At 40.8% G+C, this 12,869-nt stretch overlaps 2 protein-coding genes across 2 annotated transcripts; one reads left to right on the top strand and one right to left on the bottom strand.

Moving 5' to 3' along the window:
- Nucleotides 1-228: 228 nt before the first annotated feature.
- On the bottom strand, nucleotides 229-1,703 carry LOC139457367 (uncharacterized). The gene is made up of 2 exons (XM_071238773.1): nucleotides 1,589-1,703; nucleotides 229-1,043 (listed from the first exon to the last, which is right to left on the bottom strand). The coding sequence occupies exons 1-2, from the start codon at nucleotides 1,701-1,703 to the stop codon at nucleotides 229-231; spliced, it is 930 nt and encodes a 309-aa protein (XP_071094874.1).
- A 6,863-nt stretch (nucleotides 1,704-8,566) lies between these two features.
- Nucleotides 8,567-12,104, top strand: LOC139457881 (uncharacterized). The gene is made up of 5 exons (XM_071239230.1): nucleotides 8,567-8,668; nucleotides 9,676-9,750; nucleotides 10,127-10,195; nucleotides 11,134-11,349; nucleotides 11,961-12,104. Exons 1-5 carry the CDS (start codon nucleotides 8,567-8,569, stop codon nucleotides 12,102-12,104), a joined length of 606 nt encoding a protein of 201 aa, XP_071095331.1.
- The last annotated feature ends 765 nt before the right edge of the window (nucleotides 12,105-12,869 follow it).

Raw genomic sequence — 12,869 nt, forward strand, 5'->3', positions numbered from 1 at the left:
GTCCCTTGGGCACGCCAGGAACCTATGATTGTGGGTTCGAATCCCGGTTCGCACCGATTATGTTTCTAGGTTTGTCAGCACCATACCCGTGCCCGTGGGTTTCACCGAAGAGGTAAACGTCTCAGACCTGCATCACTTCGAGCTTTCCTCCCACCTTAAACTGACACGCCGCGATATAACTGGAATACTGTTAAAAGCGGCGTTAAACCAAACTCACTCACTTACTGACTAAAGTCCACTGTGTCCAACTACAGTGTCCCTGACAACAGTTGGGTCAGGAAACAAGGGCTTGGTTTTCTTCTTGACACACACCACAACAATCTTGACAATTAAGCTCAAACCAGTCAGCCCAAGCAACACGGCGGTGAAGATGGTGTTGTGCTTTCTGAAATCAACGTTGTTGACCAGGATAGCAACAAGCGCCCATAAAAGAGCAGCGTAGGGTGTGAAGGTGTAGCGGGAATATTTGTCAAACACGGTAAGGTCAGTGATGAAGTAGAGGACCAAAAACGCGGCTATGAAGGCCAGGCTTACAGTGGAGGCAGTGCTCTGGTCAATCGGTGGATTAGATCTATAGGTCATGAGGACCGCGATGTTTATCAGAGCAGCAATCAAGGTCCAGGTAGCGTACAGGCCTAGACCGTTGTGGACCAAACCTCTGACAAGGGAGTCATCCAGTCCACGGCGTTGATCAGCCAGTATCTGTCTATTGTCATACAGGGATTTGTAAGACAGTGCTAGGCAGACAAAGAGGCTTACAGAGAGAAGCATCAGGAAGACGAAGGCTAACACTAGCAGGAAAACGGCGGCGATGTTCAAGGCTACGTGTAACAGGAGGCTGAGGATGAAGATGCCGAGGAAGACTGAGGTGAGGAGGACTGGTGGTCCTCCACGCACTACCCGGTAGCTCAAGTTCATGGAGTAGAAGATCCAGATGATCTGCCAGATGAAGATGAAGGCCCAGATGAAGAAGACCCAAAAACTTGGGCTGACCTCGGTGGGGTACGTGTAGGTGATAGCATCGGTGATACTCAGGAGAAAAACTGCAATTACAAAAAACACATTAGGAACCATTTTATATGACCTTAATGAGGAAAAGATAATGTAGCGCATTTAACATTAGAAGTCGTTAGTTGATAAGGTTTTACGTCGCTTCTTGCCAATATTCCAGAAACACAAGAGTTGGATACGACACATTGTGCCAGGTAAGGAATCAAACCCGGGCCTGTGAAGTGACGATCGAACGCATTTAGCACGAGGCTACCCTACCGTCCTGATTAACGATAAACCGAACAATCACAAGGGTACTTGTATGTCTGACACTACAGCATCTTTGCTAACCTGGGGCATAGACCAACCTGTTACAGATATGCCAATGACGGTTATCAAGTGTGGTGTGATCACAAGCGAGACTCGTACAACACTGAACACAGTCACCTGATGAATCAACACGTGCATGGACCTTTATATGAAACCATTGGGTATACGTATAATTACGATATTACGTTAGGGGCATACTGGCCCATTAAGGGATGTACAGTTAAGTTCCAATGACCTTTGATTCCGACGAATTATCAACGATGCTTACCTGTGTTTACAAGCGGGGACAATAGGACAATGAACAGGGCTGACAGAATGGGCAACGTGAATAACAGGAAAATGATGACGATGTTCAGCGCTACCAAATTGTAGTACTTCGCCATTGTATATATGTCCGTGTCTGAAATATACGGAATATGCAAACAACAACACAACAAGAACAAGCCATTATTACTTCACTGCATAAAGTTCGATTTGAGATTCATGTTATATTTTATGCTAACTCAGCATATTTCCTAGCATTCAAGAAACCTTTCACTTTATACTTGCTTGTCAGGACGTTTTTGTTATTTATATAATGTTATTAATTTTCTGTGTAACTTACAATACAAGAGCCTTCCTTAAAGAGTAAGTGAGTGGGTGGTGTGTGGGTGAGTAAGCTGTAGAGGTTTATGTCAGTTTAAGCAATATCCGAGCTATATACTGGCTGGTGACACCAGTAATAAGCTTCACACATTTTGCCCATATGCGGAATCGAACCCAGGCCTTCGTCACTTTACGAATCACGAGTACACACTAGATAAATCGCTGTGTTAATGTAGAATACACTCTTCCCCTGTATCTGTTTATGATGGGCGTGCCATTTCATATACGAATTAGGTGTCAGTTTGTGTTATGTACGCAGATAGAATTCATGATCAAAGTAGGACACGCACCACGGGCCTATCCCGTAACAATGGGACATGAATACCCTATGCTTGTTGTACTAGGCGAATAAATACATCGTGTGTTGATCTGGTGACCTTTTTGTGTGTGAAACGTTGATCGTAACATCAAGCCCCATATTCCATTATTTACAGGCGATTGTCAAACAATTGAAATATTGGTGTGTGGCCGCCGTCAAGAAACATACAAACTGACCATCCAACTAGGACATGTTTCAAATTGATAGTTGTTTCTACACAGATTACAAAAAGTTGACATATTATTGGGCATTCGTGTCATCGTCATGCATTAAATATTCCTCAAGAAGACTTAATCATACTGAAAAAGTCATGTTCCTACAGTTGCGGTTGGTGTGTTCAGTTGCAAACAATGTAACCTAAAGACGTCTGCGATAGCGTTATGGATTTACAAACAATGTAACCTAAAGACGTCTGCGATAGTGTCATGAATATACAAACAATGTAACCTAAAGACTTCTGCGATAGCATCATGAATATACAAACAATGTAACCTAAAGAAGTCTGCGATAGCATCCTGAATATACAAACAATGTAACCTAAAGACGTCTGCGATAGCATCATGAATGTACAAACAATGTAACCTAAAGACGTCTGCGATAGCATCATGAATATACAAACAATGTGACCCAAAGACGTCTGCGATAGCATCATGAATATACAAACAATGTAACCTAAAGACGTCTGCGATAGCATCATGAATTTACAAACAATGTAACCTAAAGACGTCTGCGATAGCATCATGGATATACAAACAATGTAACCTAATGACGTCTGCGATAGCATCCTGAATATACAAACAATGTAACCTAAAGACCTCTGTGATAGCATCATGAATGTACAAACAATGTAACCTAAAGACGTCTGCGATAGCATCATGAATATACAAACAATGTAACCTAAAGACGTCTGCGATAGCATCATGAATTTACAAACAATGTAACCTAAAGACCTCTGTGATAGCATCATGAATGTACAAACAATGTAACCTAAAGACGTCTGCGATAGCATCATGAATATACAAACAATGTAACCTAAAGACGTCTGCGATAGCATCATGAATATACAAACAATGCAACCTAAAGACCTCTGTGATAGCATCATGAATGTACAAACAATGTAACCTAAAGACGTCTGCGATAGCGTCATGAATTTACAAACAATATAACCTAAAGACGTCTGCGATAGCATCATGAATATACAAACAATGTAACCTAAAGACCTCTGTGATAGCATCATGAATGTACAAACAATGTAACCTAAAGACGTCTGCGATAGCGTCATGAATTTACAAACAATATAACCTAAAGACGTCTGCGATAGCATCATGAATATACAAACAATGTAACCTAAAGACGTCTGCGATAGCATCATGAATATACAAACAATGTAACCTAAAGACGTCTGCGATAACATCATGAATGTACAAACAATGTAACCTAAAGACGTCTGCGATAGCATCATGAATGTACAAACAATGTAACCTAAAGACGCCTGCGATAGCATCATGAATATACAAACAATGTAACCTAAAGACGTCTGCGATAGCATCCTGAATATACAAACAATGTAACCTAAAGACGTCTGCGATAGCATCATGAATTTACAAACAATGTAGCCTAAAGACGTCTGCGATAGCATCATGAATATACAAACAATGCAACCTAAAGACGTCTGCGATAGCATCATGAATATACAAACAATGTAACCTAAAGACTTCTGCGATAGCATCATGAATGTACAAACAATGTAACCTAAAGACGTCTGCGATAGCATCCTGAATATACAAACAATGTAACCTAAAGACTTCTGCGATAGCATCATGAATTTACAAACAATGTAACCTAAAGACGCCTGCGATAGCATCCTGAATATACAAACAATGTAACCTAAAGACGTCTGCGATAGCATCATGAATATACAAACAATGTAACCTAAAGACGTCTGCGATAGCATCATGAATGTACAAACAATGTAACCTAGAGACGTCTGCGATAGCATCATGAATTTACAAACAATGTAACCTAAAAACGTCTGCGATAGCATCATGAATTTACAAACAATGTAACCTAAAGACGCCTGCGATAGCATCCTGAATATACAAACAATGTAACCTAAAGACGTCTGCGATAGCGTCATGAATTTACAAACAATGTAACCCAAAGACGCCTGCGATAGCATCATGAATATACAAACAATGCCATATAAACAGTGATCTACCTACAAATGCATCCGCGCTGGTTCTCGGTTGGATGTTCGTCGTCTTAGAACATCTTTATGTGAGATAAAAATCAATCATGCAAGAAGTTTTGGTCAAGTAATTTCTGTATAAATACCTTCCAAGTCATCTAGTGTCCCTCTTCTCCTGTGTGTAGTGATGTTGCCTTGTGTGACGAGTGTATGGAAGGATGGAGCACGCATTATACACACACAGCACGTACGTATGCTGACGTTTGGGTTTGAGGGGAAACATAGTACATGCATATGTCACTGTGGCTCAGTTAGAATGCACGAATAAATACAAGCGACAAAACCCTTTCCATATTTAATAGAAATCTCGATTGTTCAATTCCGACTATATCATGAGCATGTGTTTATGAATTACTATCAACTAGAGATGATACCAGGTGTTCGCGAAAAGGTGAGCGTATCCTGCCCCGCCGGTGGCACCCGTCATAAACACATACAAAGGCAAATCAATGTTCATCTGGAAAAAAACGGGAACACAAGTCAAATAGGGAATTGCATCGGACATAATTTTTGTCACTAATACGTCAAATTTAGAAATATCCTCTATATGACTACCATAACATTTTTGAAAGCTTTACTGGGGCCTTGAATGTTGTAACCTTGATCAAACAACTTCTGAGCAAGAGTCGTATGACGCTCTTTAAAATCGTGGAAGAAAAAGCATGCTGACGTGCAGATACCTATCAGTGCATTTGGATGATTGTCAATTCAAATACTTCCAAAATCATTAACTTAGGAACACAATCGTGAATATAGTTCATTAAAACCCAAAACTGATGGAGCCATACCACGGTCACGAATGCAACATGTTCCCTGGTATAACACTTTATGTTGTTCACCGTCCCCATAGGAAGAAACCTCAGATCGACTGCCCTGGCTAGCCTGGAAGGTCATCAGGTTTGAGGTTGGTTGGTTGGTTGGTTGTTTAACGCCGCACTCAGCAATATTCCAGCTATATGACAGCGGTCTGTAAATAATGGAGTCTGGACCAGACAATCCAGTGATTAATATCATGAGCATCGATCCACGCAATTGGGGTCAATGACATGCATCAACCAAGTCAGCGAGCCTGACCACACGATCCTGTTAGTTGCCTTATACGACAAGCACAGTCACCTTTTACGGCAAGCATGGTGCCACAATTGGTTGATAGCACTTTGAGTTACAATATAGAGTACACTGGCTGTCACGAGATAGATGCAATATTGTCCATCACAACAAACACTCCAGAATATTTTTTTGTAACTTGCGATCTTGTGATGTACAAATATATTCGCTGAACACTCTACATGCCACTTTTGTACAGGGTTCAGCGAATATATATGTACATCACAAGACGTACATGCTGCTTTTGTACAGGGTTCAGCGAATATATATGTACATCACAAGAAGTACATGCTGCTTTTGTACAGGGTTCAGCGAATATATATGTACATCACATGACGTACATGCTGCTTTTGTACAGGGTTCAGCGAATATATATGTACATCACATGACGTACATGCTGCTTTTGTACAGGGTTCAGCGAATATATATGTACATCACAAGACGTACATGCTGCTTTTGTACAGGGTTCAGCGAATATATATGTACATCACAAGACGTTCATGCTGCTTTTGTACAGGGTTCAGCGAATATATATGTACATCACAAGACGTACATGCTGCTTTTGTACAGGGTTCAGCGAATATATATGTACATCACAAGACGTACATGCTGCTTTTGTACAGGGTTCAGCGAATATATATGTACATCACATGACGTACATGCTGCTTTTGAACAGGGTTCAGCGAATATATATGTACATCACATGTCGTTCATGCCGCTTTTGGTTCCGTAGAGATACGGGGTAGATCTGGGTCTTCAGCAACCCATGCCTAGGCGACTAACGGGATCGGTTGGTCAGGCTCGCTGACTTGTTAGATGCATGTTATCGATCCCAATTGCGTTTATTGATGCTTATGATGTGGATCACTGGACTGTCGATTGTTTTCATAGCTGGAATATGGATGAGTGCGGCGTTTAACAACAAACTAAACCAAACATGCCGCCCTTGAGACAAGTAACACTGTATGAAAACAAGGCCTACCCTACATCGGCGCATGGATGCCGCTGGTGACGACATAAGGGGCATAACTCTGCATGGCTTGATCGTGAAGATCGTGATTCAGCATTTGGATCTTGACAATGTTACGATTTATCGAGAGACGCATCCAAGGCAAGATACTCACGTTGTGTGCAGGTTAATGTTGATACAAATTACAATACCTGTATTGATGAGCTGAATTTTAGGCCAGTTTCACCTATAGACATATATCTCTACGATGGACACATAAATTGTTTGTAACCAGACAATTCAGTCACACGATAACGCGTTTACTCATTTTGTTGAAACCAAAAACGATAAAGACAGATATGTTTCCAACAGCGAGGGCGCATTTTTGACGCATTTTGCTGCCGAATACGGTTGCCTCCAAGCGACACTTCATGTATCCATAAGTTAGATCATTTGAATGCGTCCGATTCAAATAAAATAAATATACTGAACAACAAAAGTTTCTGTGACATTGAATAAGATTCAATGCATAGTTATGTTTTTTTTACCAAATCTGAAACAATTTCGGTTTGCAACAGATAAAAGACTCCTGTAAGTGTTCAAATGGTTTAATTTGCCATACTGACTTCAAAAAATGTGTGATTTCATAATAAAACATGAACATGCCAAAATGTCAATTTACAAATCAATAGCAATGGTGTTTCTGTGGACGTAAAATTGTCTTGCAACATCACGTTGACTCGACCCTGCTTCAAGCAAATCAATGGCCCGCAGACGCTCATTTTCGGACAGGCGTGGCATTTCGTAATGTTGTATAATTGCGTAATTTTGTTGTTTTTCTGAATGGTTGTCAGCACGAACAGGAACTTTTGTTGCTGAGTATACTTCCAGAATTTTACAGAATCAAATAAATTGCAAGCGGCACATGATGTTACAGCTTTAGATAAAATTTGATTCGTGACATAAAACCAAAATGTGTCTGTGTACTACATGACAAGAAATGGATTAAAATACATCACATGCATGTCGTAGGAGGCGTCTAAAGGGATCAGGTGGTCAGGCTTGCTGACTTGGTTGATGCATCGACTTGGTTGTCATCGATCCCAATTGCGTGGATCGACGCTTATGATATCAGTCACTGGATTGTCTGGTCCAGACTCGATTATTTACAGACCGCCGACATATAGCTTGAATATTGCTGAGTTCGGCGTTAAACAACAAACAAACAAGCAACACAAAACAAACATCACAAAGAATAATACACCCTTACTGCTAAAAAGCCAAATGCATGTTCCTTTAAAATTTGAAAGATTTCATATGTACAACAGCAATACGAGTTTGCATACATAAATACAACCTCATGAAATTGTATATACTGAACAATATGTACATACATATCATTGAGTAAATCGCACTCAACAATATTCTTGCTATATCACAAAAGCCGATAAATAATTGAGAAAACACCAGTCACAACAATTACAGAATGATACGGACCTACGTCAACGGGGCACGTCAACGGGCACGTCAACGAGCCTGACCACCTCGTTGCCATTTCACAGCCCAGGTGACAAGCATGGACTACTGGGAGACGTGTTCCGACGGGGACGCGTATACAAACACTTGACAGTCGTACTCGCAAAGTCAGGAGGACCGTCAGTAGTAACAAGCACAGCAAGCTTGGTTATTTCTTTAATTTGACCACACCCGTTTCCTTAATTCGACAGGCTGACATGACAATCCGAAAATAACGAGACTACTGAAACAAATGTGACGTTTTAACGTCATGGAGCCGATTTGGGTGAAACTAATTTGACATGAATGCTCTCATGCGGTAGTCTAATTTAGTTGTTTACCCCACTAGTTGTGGGAACGTAGGACTAGTCGCTACTAAGGCTGCATATGCTGTCCGAGCGGTGCCTTTATAAAGCATGATTTACGGAAAAGCACTACAATTCTTCGACGTCGTACCGTCAAGATGGCCGCCACGTTCCTTTCCGTGCTATGCGTCGTCTTTGTTTTCTCGTCCTACACATCAGCTACCTTCAAAGTCGCCCAGAGGAGGCTTCAAACATCTAATGTAAGTAGAATAGTATTTTATCATTGATACGGGCCGTAGGGGAAGATTAAAGCCTTTACTCGTCATGCCGAAGACCCGAGATCGATTCCCCACATGGGTACAAAGCCGCGTTCAGCAACATGCGAACGGTATACCGCCTGTTTGTAAATAATGCAGTCTGGACCATACAAACCAATGCTTCAGGTATTATACTTGAGAGTGAGTTGGGTTTAACGCCGCTTTTAACAGTTATCCAGTTATATCACGGCGTGTCAGTTTAATGTGGGAGGAAAGCCCGAAGTGATGCAGGTCTCTGACGTGTACCGCTTCGGTGAAACCCACGAGCACGGGTATGGTGCTGACAAACCTAGAAACATAATCTGGGCGAACCGGGATTCGAACCAAAGGGACGCACAGCGAATCGCGGCGCCTAAGACGACTAGGCCACCCGTGCCCTAGGTATCATATTATGAATGGGGTAATATAACACGTCACCTAGTCTGACATTAACATTTTCTAATATTTCCCCACTCTAGTTTTGTAATATTATTAACATATTTACATTTTCTTATATTTCCCCACTCTAGTTTTGTAATGTTATTAACATATTTACATCTTCTTATATTTCTCTATTTGTCTTCATACCCTTGATGATCCGGCTTAGAATGGGTCTTCAGCCGCTTGCTTGATGCATGTCATTGTATCCCAAGTGCGTGGATCGATGCTCATGATATCAATCACCGGATTGGGTGCTCCGGATTATTTACAGACAGCTGTAAAATAGCTGGAATATTGCTGAGTGAGGAGATAAGCAACAAACAATTATATTTGACTTCAACCTTACATGACAGAAATGACAAAAAACATTTGGCGTTCAAATATTAGCTATAACTTTTTTCGTATTGTTTCGTAAAGCGTTCCAATATCTTATACCTGTACAACAGTTGCCTTCAATCTTTACTACGAAGTAAATTAAAACTTTTATCGTAATACATCTGTAACGTATAAAAACATTATGTCCCTTCCAGGAATGGCAGTTGATCGACTCGTGGACGTTCGAATCAGGCTACGTTCGCTTCAACTTCAACATCACCTTTCCTCGGGTAAGAACGCATCAATTTATATCAGCATTTTTGTGTCAAAGGTGTTCTCGCAAATCTCCTATCAAATGTGCAACTGTGTCATTTGTTGAAAGATATACGTTGACTCTAAAGGACGGGGATATAATACCACTCTTTCAGGACATTTATGAAGCTGATAAAATTATTATTTCTTCTAAATTTATAGAAATAGTTACATTTGATACATCACTGGTATCATTGAAGTCTACATTTTAGTTATGACTTAACTAATGGATGAATCCTCTTGATAAAGGTAAAAACATCTTTACCGAAACGTCAGGCATCGATATAAAACAGAGATGTCTTCAACAGAGATGTGTTTGTGCCGGCTGTAAAACATTATCCTCTCTTCTTCCAGAGTTATTCCCCCATGAAACTGCTCTTCTACAAACAAGACCAGTACTTCCAGGCTAACGAAGGTTCTAAGGTGAGGGAGATCAGTGGGTGAGTGAGTTGGGTTGAACGCCACCTTTAGCAATATTTCAGCAGTAATGCGGCGGGGACACCAGAAAGGGACTTTGGGACCCTAAAAAATGAAGAGGTGAGGTGAGGTGAAATTGGGTTTAACGTCGCGTCCAAGATTGTTGCATTTATATAGCGACGTGTGTGTGTGTGTGTGTGTGTGTGTGTGTGTGTGTGTGTGTGTGTGTGTGTGTGTGTGTGTGTGTGTGTGTGTGTGTGTGTGCGTGTGTGTGATTACTTGTACTAGTCCGGACTGAGGTGAATTTGCAATGAGCTGAGTTTACGGGTAGATCATGTTTAATGGAGCACTATTAAATGCAATGTAAGCCAATGGTTTATATACGAACAACACCTTATTGGCTGTACATATTAAAATACAATGTGTTTGTCCTCTCAGTTTAGTGTTCAAAATGATGATTCCAAATATACCCCTCTCCATTTGAACTTTGAGAAAGTCTCCCTTACACAAAGTTGATGAGAAATATTGTTGCATTTGGGTTTTTTTCTAAAACCAGACCTTTTAGTGGTCACGTGACATATCAGGTCGTACAATGTGTTAGCTTTAGACCGATGGTCGAATATAACGTATACAATTATTTAGGGAAACAATTATATAAATACCACAAAGCTCAAACTAATATCACTGATTATGTTTGCTGGAACATGGGTGTCTCCTTTCCTTGTACAGAGATGCTTGCCAGAAACTATGGTAGTGGATTCGAATCTCCGTTCATCCCCTTCATGAATTAGGTTTGTCATCAGCAACGTACCAGAGGCTCACACCAAAGTGTTGACAGTTAGAACATGCATCAAATTGGGCTTTCCTCCCACATCAAGCTAATACCCCTAAAATCGGTGTTAAACCCAACACACTCACAGATGTATGTTTGCTTTTTGTCACAGTCTTGCGACGAGAAGTTGTCAGTTCTACAATTCGCGGCCACCGGTCAGCAAATCCTGAACCTTGACGTTGGAATGACCCAAGCCGGCTGTATGCAGCGTTACGACTCCACCATGGGGGACAGCGTCACCTGTAACGGCCGCGTTACCTTCAACGTCGATCGTGGTATGATGTGGTACGTGGTGGCCAACAGATGTGGCACAATGAACGGAATTTCGGTACGTATCACACTTTTATACCATTTTATCAGGTTCTTCTAACGAAAAGTTCATGTCACTTTTCTTAAAATAGTATGCATCGCTGTGCTTTGTGGCTACCAAATAGTCTATGACATGATGGGTGTGAGAATCATTAATCTGGCACACCGTTCGCTGTTCCATGCTTGTTGGTGTATTAACCCTTCCTCATCCTCATCGAACTATTCCTGGATGTTGGTCCCTGAAATGTTAAAATATGTATCAAGATTGTTTGGTGCTAAAACGTATGTTCGATGGTCGAAATGAAAGGAAAACAACATTCAGAAATATTTTAAGTAGATTATAGAACCTCATCGGCCCCGTGCATTTAAAACAAACCTATAATAAGAATGAACATGTGAAGGGTAACGTCGCATCCTGCAGTTCCCTTCTGTTTTGGTTTGACGTCAGTTTAAAGACTAATTGAAAAAACAACTGTTCTCAATTCAATTCAGTTTACTTTACGTTTGTAGGATGTTGGTTTGTGAAATGTAAATAGCAAGCAACTGAAATAACGCCTAAGAGAGCATTATCTGACTTCCCACGCTTGAACATTCTGAAACATGCTTGAACGTCTTTCTCTCCCTCTGCAGGGCATGGACATGTGGTACTACATCGACAACATGGGGGAGCCGAACAACAACCCGCGCTTCCCGATGTACTCGGGCCAATCAAAAGCCACGTTCACGGCCTTGACCTTCGTTCCATTCCTTGTTCTTAAACAATGCCTGGCGTAAGACATGGCACCTGGTCTGGTATGCCACTTTCAAGAAATATAAGAACGTTATATAAACGTCCTACGTATCCACTGTCATTCGGAAGCTAAAATATGAACTTCTTCAAAGCAATCAATTGAATATGACAAAACATGTTAGATACAAATCTCTTTATCTCAGCCTTGGTCGACTCTTGAAAAGCTACATCTATATGCGTCAACTCTTAATGGTTAATTTTTGAACTACTACTATCTGTATTCATATGCACCCGATGATTACAAATTACTGTTAGTTGGTAATGTCAATTACACAATGTACTTGTAATTCCTATCAGTGGCGCTTTTGTTTGGTACACATCAGTAACAAATATTTGGCAGCCTATGTCTGTGCTCTTCAGTTTTACAATCAGATTATGCATACCCCTAACCAAGGGAAGTTTAGAAGGCGATATGTAGCGTGTTTATATAGCTTCAAAGGACCTGTCCCCGGAACTTGACTTCAAACAACCTCAATTTTACCTGGATTTGAAACTGCGTATGACTAGTTTGTTGCACATTGGCCTGCCTTCATTCGTGTGTTTAGTATTTGCAGTGTGACGTTACCATTACCATGGCGACTGACTGCTGAACGGCATAGTCAATGATGTACATTTGTGTTCGTCTATGTTCATCACGACCATGAACGTTCATATTTAATAGTCTTTGAGCAATAAAAAAATAGACAATTATCCTTTCTGTGTTAACATTTGTCATAGTTATGGACCATGATGCATATCAAGTGATTATT

The sequence above is a fragment of the Haliotis cracherodii genome, unplaced genomic scaffold, assembly GCF_022045235.1.
Source record: "Haliotis cracherodii isolate W230 unplaced genomic scaffold, xgHalCrac1.p SCAF_12, whole genome shotgun sequence".
NCBI classification, from domain to species: Eukaryota; Metazoa; Mollusca; class Gastropoda; order Lepetellida; family Haliotidae; genus Haliotis; species Haliotis cracherodii.

Coding starts and splice junctions, on each gene's coding strand:
- LOC139457367 (XM_071238773.1), bottom strand. CDS start 1,703: ATGGCGAAGTACTACAATTTGGTAGCGCTGAACATCGTCATCATTTTC. Junction 1,044..1,588: donor GTCCCCGCTTGTAAACACAG/GTAAGCATCGTT, acceptor TTGTAATTGCAG/TTTTTCTCCTGAGTATCACC.
- LOC139457881 (XM_071239230.1), top strand. CDS start 8,567: ATGGCCGCCACGTTCCTTTCCGTGCTATGCGTCGTCTTTGTTTTCTCG. Junction 8,669..9,675: donor GGAGGCTTCAAACATCTAAT/GTAAGTAGAATA, acceptor TGTCCCTTCCAG/GAATGGCAGTTGATCGACTC. Junction 11,350..11,960: donor GCACAATGAACGGAATTTCG/GTACGTATCACA, acceptor CTCCCTCTGCAG/GGCATGGACATGTGGTACTA.